Below are 21,627 nucleotides of genomic sequence, written 5' to 3' on the forward strand. Positions count from 1 at the left end.
CTTTGGAGGGAGTTGAAAGTCCGTGTTGCCAAGCGAAAAGCCAAAAACATCACTGCTCTAGAGGAGATCTGCATGGAGGAATGGGCCAACATACCAACAACAGTGTGTGGCAACCTTGTGAAGACTTACAGAAAACGTTTGACCTCTGTCATTGCCAACAAAGGATATATCACAAAGTATTGAGATGAAATTTTGTTTCTGACCAAATACTTATTTTCCACCATAATATGCAAATAAAATGAAACAAAAACAGACAATGTGATTTTGGAAGATAAAGTTGTCAGCAAGAGAGGATAAGAATTTCCTTGACCTGTTAGTTTTGGATGAGAGAGATTCCCAACAAATGTCTGGATAGTTGAAATCTCCCATGACAACTATGTCATATTTTTTGGAGAACTTGGCCATTCGATGCATAAAGAGTTCATCCATATCTTCAGCTTGCACAGGCGGCCTGTAGTAAATGCCTACAATGGTGTCCTTTCCATTGTTCTGTCCTTGTATTCTTACCCAAACAGTTTCCACAGAACTCCCAGTCTCTGAAGCTTCAATCTCTGTGCAGATATACGCGTTTCTAACATACAATGCGACACCTCTTCCTCGTTTATCAAGTCTGTTTCTTGCAAATAAGTTGTATCCTTCTAGTCTTGTATTCCAATCATGTGTATTGTCCCACCAAGTTTCAGTGATTCCAATGACATCATATTTCTTTTCCTGTGTTAGTAGTTCCAATTCTCCTTGTTTGTTGCCCATGCTTTGTGCATTAGTATAGAAACATTTTAGTTTGTGATTGGTTTCTCTTTCTCCAATATTTTTATTAATTAGATTCTTTCGTCTTTGTTCTTCCTTTCCACTTCTAACAGGAGAGTTCTCAATAGCATTTGTCAGGTGTATGGCTTTTTCTGGTCTTTTGCTTCCCTTCCCACGTTGTTCTAGTTTAAAGCTCTCCTTACAAGTGTAGCAAGGCGACTTCCAAATACATGCTTTCCAGTCTTCGTAAGGTGTACCCCATCTCTAGCAAGTAGTCCATCGTATAAGTAGTTCACTCCGTGATCCAGAAATCCAAATCGTTGCTGACGGCACCATCGACGTAGCCAGTTGTTCACCTGCAGAATCTTATTCCACCTCCTTGTTCCATGGCCATCCACTGGGAGGATGGAAGAGAAGACCACCTGCGCTCCCAGTTCTTTCACTTTCTTGCCTAAGTCTTCAAAGTCTCTGCAGATGGTTTCCAGGTCGTTTCTTGCGGTGTCATTTGTCCCCACATGTAGTAGCAGGAATGGGTAGTCATCTGTAGGTCTGAAGAGTCCTGATATTCTGTCAGACACATCTTTAATTTTTGCACCTGGAAGACAGCACATTTCTCTTGAAGTTATATCCGGTCTGCAGATAGCGGCCTCTGTTCCTCTCAACAGGGAATCCCCCATGACCACCACTCTCCGTTTCTTCTTCACAACATTTTTCTTTCTCCATCCAGGAGGACTCTGAAGGCGTACAAGGTTGCTGTTTGTTGGCAAAGTCTTATCCTGATGTATTTCTTCATCGTTTTCCTGCGTGAGAGCCTGGTACTGGTTTCTGAGCAGTATGGGTGCTGACTGCCTCCTGATCCTCCTGCTTCTATGGGTCACATGTCTCCATTCCTCTGTTTCTTCAGGTGCACTTCGAATTTCTTCTCTTTCTGTAACATGAAGAGATAATTCTGCTCTGTCCAAGAACTCTTCACCTTCCTTAATGATCTTCAACGTAGCTAACCTCTCTTCGAGATTTTGCAACTTTTCCTCCAACAGGTACACAAGCTTGCATTTGTGGCATGTGAAGTTTGGCTTTTCCACTGGTAAATCTGTGAACATGTAGCAAGAAATGCAGCTCACCAAATGGCTCCTGGCCTCTTCCATCTTGAGATTTCTTAAAAATGATGAAAGATGAGCCAAATTTCCGGTTTTTCCGATTTCCTCTTTTCAGCTGCAACGGCCAAAACCCAGTGATCGTTGAGCTCGTGGAGACTCTTCACTTATCCCAGAAGGCACTGGGAATATGCAAATGATCTCCTCAAGACTCTTCCCCTGGTTTTCCGATTTCCTCTTTTCAGCTGCAACGGCCAAAACCCAGTGATCGTTGAGCTCGTGGAGACTCTTCACTTATCCCAGAAGGCACTGGGAATATGCAAATGATCTCCTCAAGACTCTTCCCCTGGTTTTTTTTCCCCCTGCATAAAGTGCAGCACAGATTCATCTCATCTACGACCCCACAGCACTGGTCATTACTGAGCATGTACATAAAGTGCAGCACAGATTCATCTCATCTACGACCCCACAGCACTGGTCACTACTGACACGTACATAAAGAGCAGCACAGATTCATCTCAACAACTACTCCACTACACTGGTCACTACTGAGCATGTACATAAAGTGCAGCACAGATTCATCTCATCTACATCTCCACAGCACTGGTCACTACTGAGCATGTACATAAAGGGCAGCACAGATTCATCTCATCTACATCTCCACAGCACTGGTCACTACTGAGCATGTACATAAAGGGCAGCACAGATTCATCTCACCTCCGACTCCACAGCACTGGTCACAACTGAGCATGTACATAAACTGCAGTATAGATACATCTCATCTACGACTCCACAGCACTGGTCACTACTGAGGGTGTACATAAAGTGAGGCACAGATTCATTTCATCTATGACTCCACAGCCCTGGTCACTACTGAGCATGTGCATAAAGGGCAGCACAGATTCATCTCATCTACAACTCCACAGCACTGATCACTACTGAGCATGTACATAAAGGGCAGCACAGATTCATCTCATCTACGACCCCACAGCACTGATCACTACTGAGCATGTACATAAAGTGCAGCACAGATTCATCTCATCTACGACTCCACAGCACTGGTCACTACTGAGCATGTACATAAAGGGCAGCACAGATTCATCTCATCTATGACTCCACAGCACTGGTCACTACTGAGCATGTACATAAAGTGCAGCACAGATTCATCTCATCTACGACTCCACAGCACTGGTCACAACTGAGCATGTACATAAACTGCAGTATAGATACATCTCATCTACGACTCCACAGCCCTGGTCACAACTGAGCATGTACATAAACTGCAGTATAGATACATCTCATCTACGACTCGGTATAAAATGGACCGACTCCTAAAATATATAATAAATTGGGTACAGTAGTTCAATGCAGAATGTGCTGAATATTTTTTCATAGGAATTTGGGAAAGTTATGAAGTGTCCTATAAATGGCTGTTCTATTCCTGATCTAAGGCTACATTCACACACATCCTTTTTCCTGCGTTTTTTGAGGATACGTTTTTCAGCTGCAAAAGCAGATCAGCTTTTTAAAAAACCGCATCACCTGAAAGGTTTTTGAGCTCATAGATAATGTTTTCAATAGCAAAAGCAGGTTAGAAATCTGCTCTATCCATTTATCCATATCTGTCTATCCATATCTTATCTGTACCAAAAAGAGACTAACACTCCTTTTTGGACACAGACTAAAGGGCATGTCACACTAAGAGATATCGCTAGCAATATCGCTATAACTAGTGACGTTATAGCGATATTGCTAGCGATATCTGTGTGTCTGATACTTACCTCCGACCGGTTCCCCCGCTGGTTATAGCTGATCGCGCGAGAACGTCCTGGACTGTTTCTCGTCGTCAGCTTCCTGTGGCGCTTCCTGCTGTGAGGACGAGCGACGCGTGGAGCCGGGCGGGAGGACGCAGGATCGCCTCGTCTGACAGGTAAGTAGCGATCCCCGTCCCCAGCGATGTCGCTGGTGAGATCTGCCTGTGTGGCAGCTCACTAGCGACCACTTAGCGATGTACCAGCGATCCTGACCGCGTCATATCGCTGGTCGGGATCGCTGGTACATCGCTAAGTGTGACAGTACTTTAAGACTCCTTTTTTTTTTTTTTTTTTTTTTTTAGCACCAGTCAGGTACACCTCATAGCTGCCCAAAAGGACGCCCAGGACAGGCATTTCTCATCTTCAGTAACACATCAACATCAATTGATAGTTGGAATAAATACACTGCATTCATCACCACATCTTCTTAAGGTGCAGGCTTTATTTTCAAATGTAGGGGTGTGCAGTATGAGGTTCTGCAGCAGCTGAGGTGTGCAGTATGAGGTTCTGCCCCCCCAGGTTTGCCATTACATAATGTAATACATATTTACAGTTTATTACAGTTTTGTGTTCTAAAGTTGTATTCCAATAAATATATCTTATGTTCTATCTAAATATCTTGATTATTGTATCATAAAAATGATTAAATGGCTGATGTTCACATTGTACTACAATACATTTTTCACTTAAATATAAGCAATATATGTGGGAGTCGGTGTAAGGGAAATTGAGGAGTTGGAGTCACAGGTTTGGCTTACCGACTCCAAAGCCCTGCTGGTCACTACTGAGCATGTACATGAAGTGCAGCACAGATTCATCTGATCTCCGACTCCACAGCACTGGTCACTACTGAGCATGTACATAAAGTACAGCACAGATTCATCTCATCTACGACTCCACAGCACTGGTCACTACTGAGCATGTACATAAAGTGCAGCACAGATTCATCTCATCTCCAACTCCACAGCACTGGTCACTACTGAGCATGTACATAAAGTACAGCACAGATTCATCTCATCTACGACCCCACAGCACTGGTCTCTACTGAGCATGTGCATAAAGCGCAGCACAGATTCATCTCATCTCCAACTCCACAGCACTGGTCACTACTGAGCATGTACATAAAGTGCAGCACAGATTCATCTCCTCTATGACTCCACAGCAATGATCACTACTGAGCATGTACATAAAGTGCAGCACAGATTCATCTCCTCTACGACTCCACAGCACTGGTCACTACTGAGCATGTACATAAAGCGCAGCACAAGATTCATCTCCTCTATGACTCCACAGCACTGATCACTACTGAGCATGTACATAAAGTGCATCACAGATTCATCTCATCTACGACCCCACAGCACTGGTCACTACTGAGCATGTACATAAAGTGCAGCACAGATTCATCTCACCTCCGACTCCACAGCACTGGTCACTACTGAGCATGTACATAAAGTGCAGCACAGATTCATCTCATCTACGCCTCCACAGCACTGGTCACTACTGAGCATGTACATAAAGTGCAGCACAGATTCATCTCATCTACGCCTCCACAGCACTGGTCACTACTGAGCATGTACATAAAGTGCAGCACAGATTCATCTCATCTATATCTCCACAGCACTGGTCACTACTGAGCATGTGCATAAAGGGCAGCACAGATTCATCTCAAGTAAAAGCCGAGATCGAGAATAGATGTTTATATGACATTGTGTAGCTTTACCAAATTCTTATGAAAATATTTACAGAAAGAACATTTGTGTGGTAGATAAATAACAGGAATGTCCTCATTCATTAGATGTGGACGGGAGCAGGAGTATGCAAAGCCCTTGATCATATTCCGAGGCCTGGGACAAGGAGTATAGTCCCCAACTGCTCACGCCCACCGCAACTAGGGGAGTCTACAATTAGCCCCATTAAGAGGCCCTTCACTCCCCCTGTGTGCGTCCTCACGCTTCTATAATACATATAGTGTATAGAGTTTCTGGTGCACAGATATAGTCACTCCTGTCTGTCTTTTTCAGTAGAGAGCCTAGTATCTATGGGGCAGGAAATAAATGACTAATCAATCCTTAGCAGTAACAGGTGTTGGTATAAAATAGACAGACTCCTAAAATATAAAATAAATTGGGTTCAGTAGTTCAATGCAGGATGTGCTGGAAATGTTTTCATAGGAATTTGGGAAAGTTATGAACTGTTCTATAAATGTCTGTTCGGTTCCTGATCTTGGCTTTTAGTTGAGATGAATCCGTGCTGCACTTTATGCACATGCTCAGTAGTGACCAATGGTGTGGGGTCAGGGAAATTGGGGAGTCAGAGGTTAGGCTTACCCATTCCACAGCCCTGGTGTTAAGTGTAAGGGGTACTCCCAGTTAAAAGGGTATTCCTATCTCCAAGATCCCATCCCAATATGTAGTAGGTGTAATAATAATATTAGCAAATACCTCCAATGAGAAATTTAGTATAGTTCTTCAAATTCATTAATGTCACTTACCCCGTGTGCAGGGCATTGCATTAGTTTGATATCCATGGTTATGAGAACTCATTTAATGACAGAGACACCTCTTAGTGGTCGTAACCATAGATACTTAAGATATTGAAATGCTCTACATGAGGTACAGTTGTGGCCAAAAGTATTGACACCCCTGCAATTCTGTCAGATAATACTCAGTGGGCCAGACAAAAGTATTGGCACCCTCAGCCTAATACTTGGTTGCACAACCTTTAGCCAAAATAACTGCGACCAACCGCTTCCGGTAACCATCAATGAGTTTCTTACAATGTTCTGCTGGAATTTTAGACCATTCTTCTTTGGCAAACTGCTCCAGGTCCCTGATGTTTGAAGGGTGCCTTCTCCAAACTGCCATTTTTAGATCTCTCCACAGGTGTTCTATGGGATTCAGGTCTGGACTCTTTGCTGGCCACCTTAGAAGTCTCCAGTGCTTTCTCTCAAACCATTTTCTAGTGCTTTTTGAAGTGTGTTTTGGGCCATTGTCCTGCTGGAAGACCCATGACCTCTGAGGGAGACCCAGCTTTCTCACACTAGGCCCTACATTATGCTGCAAAATTTGTTGGTAGTCTTCAGACTTCATAATGCCATGCACACGGTCAAGCAGACCAGTGCCAGAGGCAGCAAAGCAACCCCAAAACATCAGGGAACCTCCGCCATGTTTGACTGTAGGGACCGTGTTCTTTTCTTTGAATGCCTCTTTTTTTCTCCTGTAAACTCTATGTTGATGCCTTTGCCCAAAAAGCTTTACTTTTGTCTCATCTGACCAGAAAACATTCTTCCAAAACGTTCTAGGCTTTTTCAGGTAAGTTTTGGCAAACTTCAGCCTGGCTTTTTTATGTCTCGGGGTAAGAAGTGGGGTCTTCCTGGGTCTCCTACCATACAGTCCCTTTTCATTCAGACGCCGACGGATAGTACGGGTTGACACTGTTGTACTCTCGGACTGCAGGGCAGCTTGAACTTGTTTGGATGTTAGTCGAGGTTCTTTATCCAACATCCGCACAATCTTGCGTTGAAATCTCTTGTCAATTTTTCTTTTCCGTCCACATCTAGGGAGGTTAGCCACAGTGCCATGGGCTTTAAACTTCTTGATGACACTGCGCACGGTAGACACAGGAACATTCAGGCCTTTGGAGATGGACTTGTAGCCTTGAGATTGCTCATGCTTCCTCACAATTTGGTTTCTCAAGTCCTCAGACAGTTCTTTGGTCTTCTTTCTTTTCTCCATGCTCAATGTGGTACACACAAGGACACAGGACAGAGGTTGAGTCAACTTTAATCCATGTCAACTGGCTGTAAGTGTGATTTAGTTATTACCAACACCTGTTAGGTGCCACAGGTAAGTTACAGGTGCTGTTAATTACACAAATTACAGAAGCATCACATGATTTTTCGAACAGTGCCAATACTTTTGTCCACCCTCTTTTTTTGTGTTTGGTGTGGAATTATATCCAATTTGGCTTTAGGACAATTCTTTTTGTGTTTTTTCATTTAAAACAAATTAAATGAAGATAATACCAAAGAATTTGTGTATGCAATCATTTTCAGTAAGAAACTGAGTATTAGCTGACAGAATTGCAGGGGTGTCAATACTTTTGGCCACAACTGTATGAGACATAGAAATTTAGTATAGTTCTTCAGATTTGCTAACTGGAGGCATTTGCTAATATTATTACACCTACTACGTATTGAGATAGCATCTTGGAGATTGGAATACCCTTTTAATGCCCAGTCCCGCATCTAGAGGGTGTCCCATTGATAATTGTGTCCTCAGTAAGTTATTGGTGCTCATGACGACATCACTTCCGGCAGTTGGAACGCATGCCTGTTATCATTTCCGGTTGCCGTGGAGCGCAAAAGCGTTTCAGCATTTGGAAAGCATAAAATTCACAGCTATCCCCTCTATGTGGCTTGGGCACACTTTCAATCCCTATGAAATAAGGATTCTCAATACTCCTCCATGACGGTTATTTATCTGTCTTGCTATCGGTGTATGCCTTTTGTGTTTGATGTCGCCGATATGGTCACCCACCCTGTGTCTGAATTCCCATATGGTCTTGCTGACGTATTCCATACCATTGTCGCAGGTAGCCTTATAGATCACCCTTTGGGTACTGCAATTGATGAACTGTGGGATCTTGTATAAAGATGAATGAATATTTCAATATTCGGTTTGGATTACGATTGCCGTATTTGCAATATTCGCCGAACATAGCCAAACGCTATTGGAGTCAATGGGAGTAGAGATGAACGAATGTTCGTAAATGATCAAACATAAAATCGGCACAAATATGACCGTTTTCAAAACATATTTGCTCATCTTTAATCTTGCAGTCCCTACCAGTTATTTTACTCTTGAAGATGTTACCCATCTCAATACGCAGACAGGTCACACAGCTGCAACATTTCCAGCACCGTTTCACATCGTTGGTCAGCCAAGTAGATGCTTTTGGCTTCTTAAAATGGCTGTGCACCAATCATTGAGTGATCTTCCCTTTTCTATAGGTAATTTGTGGTTCATCAGTTAATTTACAACCAATATCAGAGTCCATCAAGAGGATTGGCTAGTGTTTGATCCCGCTGACTGTCCGTTTTCTGACCTCAAAAAAAAGAGGGAAAGGATCTCCATTACGTGCAGCAGGCCCTTTACCATTGTTGGAGTTCATTTTACCCATTATATGATTTCAGGCAGCATTGTTACATTTTGCTAAAAAGTTGTAACACTTTATAAACTCAGGAAGAGAATTTTTAATTGTGCACAAAATTCATGAACCACATGCGCCATATATTGATGAATGCGGCCACAGGACAGAAAAAAAAAAAAAGGTATAATAAAAAAAATAAAAAATAATGACTTGGGCCCATAGATTTCACACTGTGCACCACTGCCCCTTCCACAACCCAGCAAATGAGCTGTCATTTAAAATACCCAAGGGCAAGTTCAGACTTTTTGGCACAATACCTTGCCAACTGAGGAAAGTTTTTGAAGAAATACCTTCTCGTTGGGATGCCCGTGAAGTTTGCTTCTCAAACAGGGAGCCCAGATCACTATGATGACAAGGAGAGCTAGATGGTCTGGAGTCAGAAGAAGTAGGTGATGTGGTCACATCTGTGGGTAATACAGAATAAATAAGGCATTTGCATGTCTACTTCACCACACATACACTTACCCACCTTTACCACCCTCATAATCTTAGGTTAAAGGGATGCAATTGCACAATTAAGTTGTAGACACAATCACGATAACTAGGAGCCCCATTAACATATTAGAAGTTGCTGTAATGGCTAGCTGCTGCCCAAGAGCCCCAATTGCCATCCAAAATCAGCGTCTACATTAAACCCTAAAAATTATTTCTTCTGTGTGTTAAAAAAATAAAATTACAGTTCTAGGCGTCCTACTACACACAATTTGTAAATGTAGTTGCTTCTACCTGACGTGGAAGCTGTTCTTCTTGCTCTCAAGATGGGGTAACTGCCAACCTCTAGGGACTTGGTTAGGTCTAAATCGTGCAAGATTAACAGATAACCGGAGGAAGTAGAAATCAGCATTTTTGAACAGTCGGGAGTCAGCCTCATGCGCATCAGGAAACGCGTGTGAAAGAATTTTTTGTGCGGACAGCCATCCTCAGTACACCTGTAAAAGGCAAGCAATGAAAAAAATAAAACAATGGAACCGGGAAACTGTATAATGACCTTTATTTTTATATAGCGCTAACATATTCCGCAGCGCTTTACAGTTTGTACACATTATCATCACTGTCCCCGATGGAGCTCACAATCTAAATTCCCTATCAGTATGTCTTTGGAATGTGGGAGGAAACCCACGCAAACACGGGGAGAACATATAAACTTCTTGCAGATGTTGTCTGCAAAAATTGCCCGAGAAAATGGGTACGTCATGTATTCAAAGTTCCCTTCTGTTCCAGTAATGAATGGATTTTATTGGCACCACTTGTTTATTATATAAAAGGGGACAAAATGATCATACATTGTATATATACACGCACACACGTTATACGAGTACCAATATTTAATAGTCCTAACATTCAATACAAGAGTGACCATTAACATACAGTCTTTAAAAAAAAAAAAAAAAGATACAAAAAATATAAAAAAAAACTTCCTTATTACATAGGCCTCATTCAGACATCCATCTTTACTTGTATGTGAAATAAACAGGCTGATTTTCACCTGTGTTGAGGGTAAGAATTTCATCAGTGTGTCAGGTCCTGTTTGCAGCAACGTAGCGAGCGGGCGGCCACAAACAGCGATGAGAACTGACAAAGACTCTATAACTGTCTCCACACGTTGCGTTTTTTCTGCTCTCTTGGCAGTAAAGCTGCTGCTTACAAAAAGCAGTTTTACGGCAATCTTCAGGATCCCAAAGTTCGACTTTGCTTCTACCACAGAAGCATGAACAATGCAAGGTGTTACATCACCAATGCAAGACATAAGTGACACCATAAAACCATTTGGGGGAAAAAAAAAAAGCACAATTTGAGCAAATTATTTAGTAGAAAAAGATTTTTGTCTGAAAAAATAGTGACTGTTCAGAACAAAAAAAAAAAAGTTTACACGAGTTCATGAAAAAATACACAATTAAAAGTATAACAGTGGGGAGGTGATTTGATCAGGAATAGTTTACCTAAGACATTGGCAGGGCATGGAGTTTGTAGGACCCTGTTTCACACGTTGGTCAGCCCTTGAGTTGATCAGGCATTGTTCAATTTCACACCTCTGCAATTGGCATGAGAAACTACATCTGCCTCGGATAAAGTCTATATATGGTCCCCTCATGTATACAAAAATTGTGTCAGCAGATTCAAATTGCAGCAGAAAATCCTTTACTCACCTATTTGTATCCCAGATTATGACATTGCCATCGAATCCCGACGTTACCAAAAGCCTTGTATTGGTATCAAATTCGATGTTCTTTACCCAGCTGGTATGCCCATGTAAAGTGCACACCTTAGTGTTTAGCTTTCTCAGGTCCCACAGGGCTATTGTAGTATCATCGGAGCAGGTGGCAAACATTCTGTTGTCCAGGAATCTGCACAAAAAGGAAAAACGATTATTATTCTGAAGTTGGCTGCAGCATGCTACCCTGCCCTGGCCTAACAGGGGAGAATCAATAGGGTTTTCCAGTCTACACTTACAGTATGTGCCCAGAGTCCTGCCTGCAACCATCTCCAGACTGGCGGCCACCTCATCAGGCAGGATGAGGTCCAAGGCCCCGACTTGGTTATAGCAGTAGGTTGCAGAGGTGGGATCGGCATCTGTGGCATACACTGTGGATATGCCATAAATGCCTAATGTGAGCATTACACCTTTAAAACACTTCATGAAGAAAACAAATTCTGTTTTTACAGAAGCCATGAGTTATAAGATGGATCCATTATGATTCATTTGACATGTCTGGATACAATACTATTGGCATGCTACCCTATTCTGACCATCAAAAAAAACAAAACACAAAACAAAAAGTAATGGAAAAAGAACTAGTGCAACAAGGCCTTAAAGGAAGTTATCCATTATCCATGTTGTAGGGGATAACTTACTGATATTAGGGGGGTCCCAGGAATCCCAAGAGCAGAGTTCTGCAGAGCCCCATTATTGTGAATGCAGCAAAGGTGAAGACACTCTACCTCTGCTCTATTTGTGGTCCATGGGACTGCTGGAAATAGCTGAGCATTGTGCTCCGATTTCTCCAACTGAACCAAAAACAATGGATGGAGCAGTGGTCGAGCATGGAATTTTTAGCTCATTCAAGACAGGACTCTACAGAGGACTCTACAGAGCCCATACCTCTAAGTTCCTGAGCGTTATTCTTGGGATTTCTGCTAATTATGCAAATTGTCTCTTCAGAGAGGAAGAGGACTTGAACTCTAGTGCCACCTATTGGAAGTAGCAATCCTAAAAGTCAATGTCAACTCTTTAACGAGCCTTGTTACATGACTAGGACATGACTTGGGATTTCTGGCACAGAGGTGGTACCCCTAGAAATCAGTATATTACTCCATAGCCTGTGAATAGGGGATAAATTACATTATTGGGAAAACCCCTTTAACCTTTGTGTCACGGAAGCTACAAAGTTCATCTTTACAAGCTTTTAGTAAAATGGAAGGCTGAGTAGGGATACAGATGACAGTAACATGTTGTGATCCATCTTTCGGGCTGTTTGTGGCTTCTCCTTCTTTAAACAGGCACAGAACCAAAAAGTAAAACTTTGTAATGTCAAATCAGTCCGGCCTCAGAAGTATAGCACCTAGAACTTTGATCCTGATATAATGCAAAGCTGAGATTTAAAGATTTTATAGCATACTAATCAGGTTCTGTACAATATTCCAGGTACAACTATTTTTTTTTTTTTTTTTACAGCCATGTTATATTCTACATGTCCTTGGCTGTAAAAGGGTTAGCAACCTTTGAAACAATTTTTTATTGCCCCAATATATCTTAAAAAACAAAACAAACAACAAAAACAACAACCCCTAGCAACTCCTAAGTGGGTCCAAACTGCAGCTGGAACTCCAATCATCTAGGTGGGCCATTGGCTACTCAATATTTAACCCCTCTTCACGACATACGACTTATATTTACATCATATGTCATGTCCCTGACTCAGCACCGGAGCCCGCATCTTTCCCCACACACGACAGTTGATTTAAATCGCCAATGGGTTGTCATGGCAAGCAGGGGTCTCCAGAAGACCCTTGTGCCTATCATTACGATACTCCTGTGAATGCTGGCTCGTGGCTGGCGTTCACAGATCGTGATTTCTGCTATGTGTAGCATTGAAGCACGGTGGCCCAGTGGTTAGCACTGCATGTTGCATTCCTGTGCAGTTGGTGGGCATGTCAAAACAACGCACGTGGACGCATCCACATACAACACATGTCCATGTGTACCCAATGTTAAAGATAGGTACGCAGGACGCATGCGCATCTATGCGGATCTGAAGGGAAGAAGTACACAGCCCTACGCAGATCACCCAAACGCAAGTGTGAACTTAGTTACTGTCAAGAATGTTTCTGTTTGTCTTCACTCTGACCACTATAATCCTTCACTTTCTGCTACCGCCCCCCCCTAGTCCCCACACCTAGTAATGAACTGTCTATCTCTCCCTCCATCCTCCCCATCTATCTCACCTCCTCCTCGGAAGTGTTCCTCCACATACAATCTTCTGTCTCCAAACACAGACAGCCCCCTCATGCCCTCTCCTGCTCCCACCTGCTAACACTTTCTCTGCTCCTCCTCACTGCTGGTGATATCTCTTCATATCCTGGCCCTGCTCACCTCATCTCCACAGTCATTTCTACCTCATCCACGCTCTATCACAAATTTCTGCAACCTTTCTATCCTCAGTACAAAAATGGAAGGATCCAGCGATGTCAGGTGACTGTTAAAAACCAATATTTATTATCAAAATGGCATTAAAATATTCTCAGGCTCATGATGTCTGGCAACACTGCATGGAAACACAGACGCGTTTCGACATAAGGTCTTTTTCAAGATCTTCAAAAAGACCTTACCTTGAAACGCGTAGATCTGTATTTCCATGCAGTGTTGCCAGACATCATGAGCCTGAGAATATTTTAATGCCATTTTGATAATAAATATTGGTTTTTAACCGTCCTCTGACATCGCTGGATCCTTCCATTTTTGTACTGAGGTTTGCTTGAGCTCACTTGGATCTGTGCAAGGCGTTGGCTGATGGTGAGATAAGTTGAACATAGCAGAAAAGTGAGCTGACGTCTACATTTTTTCCTTTCTATCCTCATACCCATTCGCCCGGCTCCACTTCCCCAGAGCGGCATGTGTGTTGTCTTCATGTGATGCTCTGATTAGGTATTCATAATGCAGCCTGCTGACAGGTTACTGATCCTTCACTGACCTGCCCCCTAGTTTACATAAAGAATATCGGCACCATCTGACTAGAGAAGAAAAAAAATTCCTCCTCCAAGGTGCCGCTGCTGGCAAACGCGCAGTAGAAGCTATCGGATCACAGCTATAGACACCGATAGCAGATACTGTGCAGGTGTGACGGGCCATTTTCCAATTGGTTTTTATTTTTCCTTAGCTGAATAACGTTAATAGAATGTATTTTTGGCACATAAAACATGCGATTATGCTGCACAGGATGAACCACAGTTGGCACCTGCCTGCAAAAGGTTTTTTTTTTTCCTTCAGTATGTACAGATATTCATTATGCAAACTAGGGGGCAGAGCAGTGAGGGATCAGTGACCTGTCAGCAGCCTGCATTATGAATACCTAATCAGAGCACCACATGAAAGACCGCTCCCCTCCCCCACAGGCCAACCCGGGGAACGAGCGTGTCATTAACTCAAAACTACAAATACAGATTACACAACAACCACGAGACGGATTTCATCAACACAGGTATCATTGTGATCAGTAGAACGGCGCCGACCTGACAGTTTCTGTAGGTTACTGTGCACAATCCTGCTGATAGGGTCCCTTTAAACAATGCTGATGCGGCTTGATATAACACAAACAACAGCTGCAGCTCTCAATTCGGTCACCCCCCTGACACAAAGCAAAAATGACAATCAACAGCAGCCTTACTTAAAAACGGAGGCAGGCTTCCAGCGTTGCTGAGCAGAGTTGGAAAAGATCCCACTCCAAAGAGCACCGCATCACATTCAAACAGTCCCTCACTACAGGCCACAATCGCTGCAGCAAAACATACCTACTTGTCATCTTTCATATCCTCCTTGTCCCACAAACATCTATTCAATACTTTCAATTCTCTACTCCGTCCTCCAGCGCCACCTCCCTCTCCTCTCATCTCAGCTGAAGACTTTGCCTCACTCTTCAAGCAGAAGGATAACAGACAAAGCTTTGACCTACAGTCCCCACAGCACCTCCTCATAACTGAGCCATCCTCCTCTAAAACTAACTTCTCCACTATTACAGAAGATCAACTTTGTTATCTACTCTCCAGATCATATCTCACCACCTGTGCACCTGACCCGATACCATCCCACTTCATTCCAAACTTCACCAGTCTTCACCCAAACCTATCACTAACAACTGGTGTCTTTCCTTCTTGCTTCATACATACCTCGATCACACCCATCATCAAAAAGCCCTCCCTTGACCCATCCTCTGTGTCAAGCTATCGCCCCAGATCACATCTCCCCTACACCTTAAAACTATTGGAACAACACATCCATTTTGTACCGTAATCCCATCTCTCCTGCTCCATCTTTGAACACCAACAATCTGGTTTCCGACTGCATCATTCCACTGAAACTGCCCTGACTAAAGTCATTAATGACCTACTAAGTGCCAAATCCAAGTGACGTTACTCTGTCCTCCTCCTGGACCTGTCCTCTGCCTTCCACACAGTGGACCATTCCCTCTTACTATAGATTCTCTCATCTTTGGCATTTCTTCCACCTGCAATAAGTGCCCTCGGTCTTTAGTATGGTCCTTGAAAGGAATAAGTCATGTGCCAGTCCTCTGTACTGACCACACATATTTATACATGTAAATGAGATCTCCCGAGGCGTCTTTTTCCCCCCAAGCTAAACAAGCCCTTTTCCATATGCCGTTAGGATTTCGCTCCACTTGCCGATTCCAGTGTTGTCACATGGTCGCTCACATGCGATTTGCAGACTTGCGGTCATGTGACGACTAACGTCTCCTCCTGCTTCTGTCAATTGAAAATTAGAACAATGAGAGAAGCAGGAGGAACGCGAGTTGTCACACAACCACATGTTTGAATCATAGAATGGTAGAGTTAGAAGGGACCTCCTGGGTCATCTGGTCCAAACCCCTGCTCAAAGGAGGATTCACTAAATCATCCCAGTCAGATGTCTGTCCAGCCTCTGTTTGAAGACTTCTATTGAAGGAGAACTCACCACCTCTCGTGGCAGCCTGTTCCACTCATTGATCACCCTCACTGTCAAAAAAAGTTTTTTCTAATATCTAATCTGTATCTCCTCCCATTCAGTTTCATCCCATTGCTTCTAGTCTTTCTTTGTGCAAATGAGAATAAAGTTGATCCTTCTACAATGTGACAGCCCTTTAGATATTTGTAGACAGCTATTAAGTCTCCTCTCAGTCTTATATTTTGCAAGCTAAACATTCCCAAATCCTGCAACCTTTCCTCATAAGACAGGGTTTGCAGACCGGTCACCATCCTGGTCGCTCTTTTCTGAACTTGCTCCAGTTTGTTGATGTGTTTTTTTTTTTGTAAATGTGGCGCCCAAAACTGAACACAGTATTCCAGATGAGGTCTGACCAAAGAGGAGTAGAGGGAGATAATGACTTCACGTGATCTAGACTGTATGCTTCTGTCAATACATCCTAGAATTGTATTTGCCTTTTTTGCTGCTCCATCACAATGTTGACTCATATTCAAGTCTTTTTCACATGTGCTGTTGCTTAGCCCTATTCCTCCCATTCTGTATATGCTTTTTTTATTTTTATTGCCCAGATGTAGTACTTTGCATTTTTCTCTGTTAAAAAACCATTCTGTTAGTTGCTGCCCACTGCTCCAATTTATTTATATCTTTCTGAATCCTCTCTCTTTTGTAGTAACTAGTCTGTAAATATTTAACATTGGGTACTCAGGACATACGGATGTGTCGTTTTGACGTGCCTGCCGACTGCACAGGAATAAAACTTGTTGTGTTCCTGTGCGGTCGGTGGGCGCGTCAAAACGACGCATCCGCATGTCCTGAGTACCCAATGTTAAAGATAGGTACGCAGGATGCATGCAGAAGTAGGCGGACCTAAATGGAACAAGTGCAGAAGTGGGCGGAGCTTCAGGGAGGAAGTACGCAGCCGTCCGCAAAGCCTCCAAACACTAATGTGAACTTAGCCTTAGGGACCTTTTGAAATGCTTAGGAAGCCTTTGCAGGTGTTTTTTGTTAATTATTCTAAATTTACTCAGATAATGACTTTTGGGTTTTCATTGGCTGTAAGCCATAATAATCAACACTATCAGAAATAAACACTTGAAATAGATCACTCTGTAATGACTCTATATAATACATGAGTTTCACATTTTGTACTGAAGAACTGAAATAAATTAACTTTTTGATGATATTCTAATTTTGTGAGATGCAGCTGTATGTCCACGAAACGATCTATTACTGATTGTTCTGAGCACATAGGAAGCACGGTCTGCCTGTCTATACAATGGCACCAACAAGTAGCTGACCACTGGTCGTTTAACGGCCGCCAATGACTAGTGTAAACCAAGCATTACTCAGAGAGCTCTCTCTTTGGGATGTAGAACAAATGTTTGCAGTCACTGACCTGATGTTATTTACACAGTCTTCATGTGCTTCTGATAACGTCTTTATGTGCTTTGAAGACAGAGGGTCAAATAGTAGGACTTCTGTCTGCTCACATGCAACTGTCAGTACAGAGCTAAGAAAAAAGAAAAACATCTGGTGTATAACAAAGGATCACAGAATACCAATATGCTCTACGACTTACAATATATCTACAATACATACACATTAACATACAGGAAATTACAGTTTCAGATACGGTGATAGATTTCCTGATTCATGGAAATGCCAATCAGCACCAGGACGTGCTGAAATAGGATTATTATTGGGGACAGGGACATCGAGTCACTCAAGACTGTTATACCGGGGCAATTATTAACAAGACTGAGAACAAATGGTAAATGTGTCATTATAGATTACCCAAATCCTTTGCAGATTAATCATTATTTCTCCGCTATAAGGCTCCTCTCAAATAATAACATTATGGCAGTCTGCAGTTATTATGTACAAGTATAAATTTATACAGTTCTCCTTAAATTCTATAATAAACACTTACAGAAAGTGCCACTTATAGAGGGCAATAGGGTGCTCCCCCCCCCAATCAGTGGTGGACAATAGAGTGCTCCCTCCATCAGTGGTGGACAATAGTGTGTTCCCTCCATCAGTGGTGGACAATAGTGTGCTCCCTCCATCAGTGGTGGACAATAGTGTGCTCCCTCCATCAGTGGTGGACAATAGTGTGCTCCCTCCATCAGTGGTGGACAATAGTGTGCTCCCTCCATCAATGGTGGACAATAGGGTGCTCTCCCCCCCAAGAGTGGTGGACAATAGGGTGTTCTCCACCCCCCATCAGTGGTGGACAATAGGGTGTTCTCCACCCCCCCATCAGTGGTGGACAATAGGGTGTTCTCCACCCCCCCATCAGTGGTGGACAATAGGGTGTTCTCCCCCCCCCATCAGTGGTGGACAATAGGGTGCTCCCCCCCAATCAGTGGTGGACAATAGGGTGCTCCCCCCCAATCAGTGGTGGACAATAGGGTGCTCCCCCCCAATCAGTGGTGGACAATAGGGTGCTCCCCCCCAATCAGTGGTGGACAACAGGGTGTTCCCTCCATCAGTGGTGGACAATAGTGTGCTCCCTCCATCAGTGGTGGACAATAGGGTGCTCCCTCCATTAGTGGTGGACAATAGGGTGCTCTCCCCCCATCAGTAGTGGACAATAGGGTGTTCTCCCCCCCCATCAGTAGTGGACAATAGGGTGTTCTCCCCCCCCATCAGTAGTGGACAATAGGGTGTTCTCCTCCCCCCTCCCATCAGTAGTGGACAATAGGGTGTTCTCCTCCCCCCTCCCATCAGTGGTGGACAATAGGGTGTTCTCCCCCCCCCATCAGTGGTGGACAATAGGGTGCTCTCTCCCCCCCATCAGTGGTTGACAATAGGGTGCTCTCTCCCCCCCATCAGTGGTTGACAATAGGGTGCTCTCTCCCCCCCATCAGTGGTTGACAATAGGGTGCTCTCTCCCCCCATCAGTGGTTGACAATAGGGTGCTCTCTCCCCCCATCAGTGGTTGACAATAGGGTGCTCCCCCATCAGTGGTGGACAATAGGGTGCCCTCCCCCCATCAGTAATGGACAATAGGGTGTTCTCCCCCCCCCCCCATCAGTGGTGGACAATAGGGCGCTCTCTCCCCCCCCATCAGTGGTCGACAATAGGGTGCTCTCTCCCCCCCATCAGTGGTTGACAATAGGGTGCTCTCTCCCCCCATCAGTGGTTGACAATAGGGTGCTCCCCCCATCAGTGGTGGACAATAGGGTGCTCTCCCCCCCATCAGTAGTGGACAATAGGGTGTTCTCCCCCCCCCCCCCCCCCCATCAGTGGTGGACAATAGGTTGCTCTCCCCCCAATCAGTGGTGGACAATAGGGTGCTCCCCCCCAATCAGTGGTGGACAACAGGGTGCTCCTCCCATCAGTAGTGGGCAATAGGGTGCTCCGCCCCCCCATCAGTGGTGGGCAGATGTTTATGATGTAACTGTAAGGCAGCGTTAGGCTATGTGCACACGTGCAGAATTGCCGCGGAAATTTCCACGGCAGTTCTGCAACTCCCTGCCATAGGAAATACGCTAGAAATCTGCATGTCTAATTCCCGCGTAAAACTAGTTTTGCAAGCATAATTAGCTTGCAGAATGCTAGTGTTTTCCAACCAATCTGTGGCATCGCTTGGAAAACTGATTGACTAGTGTGACCAACTTTTTACTATTGAGGCTGCCTATGCGGCATCAGTAGTAAAAAGATATAAAGTTTAAAATCTTAAAAAAGAAATCGTGATATTTTCACCTTCCGGAGTCCCACACAGCGTCCCCGATCATCGTGATGCTCCCGGTAAGTTCCGTTCCCAGTGATGCCTTGCGACAATGACCTCAGATGACGAAGCATCTCACGAGACCGCTATGTCATCACAGGTCATTGTCACAAGGCATCACTGGGAACAGGAACTGCCGGGAGCATCGCTGAGGCCTGGGAAGGCTGCGGGGGCCGCCGGAAGGTGAGAATAACACAATTTTTTATTTTATTCTTTTTTTAACAGGGATATGGTACCCAGGGCCCGGAGGAGAGTCTCCTCTCCTCCAGACCCTGGGTACCATCCGCACATTTTGCGCTTACTTTGCGCATGGTGGGCATAGCCACATGTGGAAAGTAAGCGGAACAATGCATTGCTATGTGTGAGGAATTCCTGCGATTCCGCACAAAGATTGAGCATGGTGCGTATTTTTCTGCGATGCGATTCCGCTGCGGAAATATACGCAGCATTAGCACAGCATGTGTGGAATGCCATTGAATTCAATGGGCTGCTTATTTTATGTGTTTTTGCGGCGAAAAAACGCAGCAAAAAAGCATGAAATCCGTGGGAATTCCAGACGTGTGCACATAGCCTAAAGATAGGAAGTAAAAAATAAAGGATGGAACGCTTCATGAAAGGGGTCGTCTTCAGAGGCACACTGCTCCCATGTTTCTGACAGTTCAGTACCATTATGAGTAACAGCGGTGCTGACAAGCTCTATAGGAGAGAGCTTGTAAGCGCTGCCCAGGAGACAGCTGCAGAGATGGCAGGTTCCCTAAGCAATGGTCATTTATATTATGAGAAGAGCTCGGTGCCGAGCGGTGACCCCAATGATTGGCTGCTGACGTGCGATCACCACTGCAGACTATTATATGGTCGGGGGAACACACGTGTGATGTGCAGCTCTTACCCATCCGGGGAATACTCCAGGTTGAAGACTGCGCCGTGAGTCCTTGTGCTCAGGTTCACAGAGTCGGCTGGCTGGATGGAGTGGTACAGACTAGTCATAGCCCGGTAGTTGTCCCGGGCTGGGTCCACACACAGACCCCGGCCCTGGCGCCTGCCCCGCAGCCAGAAAAACAAGCTCCCAGCAGCTCCGTCCGCACAGCTCGTGGCGTTGTCGGCCGGCGGCTCTTCCGCAGGGGCGGGGCTAGCCGGCTCCTCCTCCCTGTCGTCACTCACATCTTCCTCCGCTGGCTCCTCCGGTCTCTCGTCCCTTGTGCCGCTCATTCTTCCAGCTTCCCGCCGCCGGAGGCCGCACTGGTACGGCGTCCGCCTTCCTCAGCCGGAGACAGCCCGGAGCCCGGGAGGTGGTGCAGGGCACAGGGGCATAGCCGCAACCACTGGCTACCAAGGTTCCCAGCGCAGGAGTGTCGCTGCTCGGATGACGCTCGCAGAAGGGGTGGGCACTTATTGCGTCATCATAGCGCGCCGATAGAAAGTTCCCTTCTTCCCTAGTGCTGCACGCAGGCCGAGATGGCGGCTTTCACCCGCGAGCCGGCCCCACTACACGTGTACGCGCACACAGGAAGTACGGGATTCTATTGCTAATAGTCATACGGTGCAATTGCCCAAAAGCAGCATGGCCGATCGAATACTTCCGGTGCTGGCAGCGGCTCTGACGTCACTGCGTTCTTCGGCTGCTGCGATCTGATTTGCTGCACGGTGTGACTTACCCCGGGGGATGGTACAACTGAAACTCAACCCTGCTTGTTGTGACCTCGCCTCACGTCACTCCGTAACTGCAGGAAACCGCACTGTTCCGTAACACCAGCACGGAAAGGAGAGCATGAGCGACATCTACTGGTCAAATTCGAATATTACATGCACCTTCATCATTGGAGTGTTAACACAGTG

General features: G+C 44.7%; 1 protein-coding gene across 1 annotated transcript in view; it reads right to left on the reverse strand.

The window, feature by feature from the left end:
- Nucleotides 1-21,316, reverse strand: part of DCAF10 (DDB1 and CUL4 associated factor 10) — a 35,722-nt gene extending 14,406 nt beyond the window's left edge. The window contains exons 1-5 of the mRNA XM_073549678.1: nucleotides 20,681-21,316; nucleotides 17,455-17,568; nucleotides 11,014-11,211; nucleotides 9,593-9,795; nucleotides 9,157-9,270 (exon numbers count right to left, since the gene is read on the reverse strand). Coding sequence (XP_073405779.1) covers nucleotides 9,157-9,270; nucleotides 9,593-9,795; nucleotides 11,014-11,211; nucleotides 17,455-17,568; nucleotides 20,681-21,000 — 949 coding nt within the window. The 5' untranslated portion in view covers nucleotides 21,001-21,316. The remainder of the gene's footprint in view (nucleotides 1-9,156; nucleotides 9,271-9,592; nucleotides 9,796-11,013; nucleotides 11,212-17,454; nucleotides 17,569-20,680) is intronic.
- Between the last annotated feature and the right edge of the window lie 311 nt (nucleotides 21,317-21,627).

Source organism: Dendrobates tinctorius, unplaced genomic scaffold (genome assembly GCF_039654945.1).
Source record: "Dendrobates tinctorius isolate UK_male_01 unplaced genomic scaffold, ASM3965494v1 ptg000160l, whole genome shotgun sequence".
Lineage (NCBI taxonomy): Eukaryota > Metazoa > Chordata > Amphibia > Anura > Dendrobatidae > Dendrobates > Dendrobates tinctorius.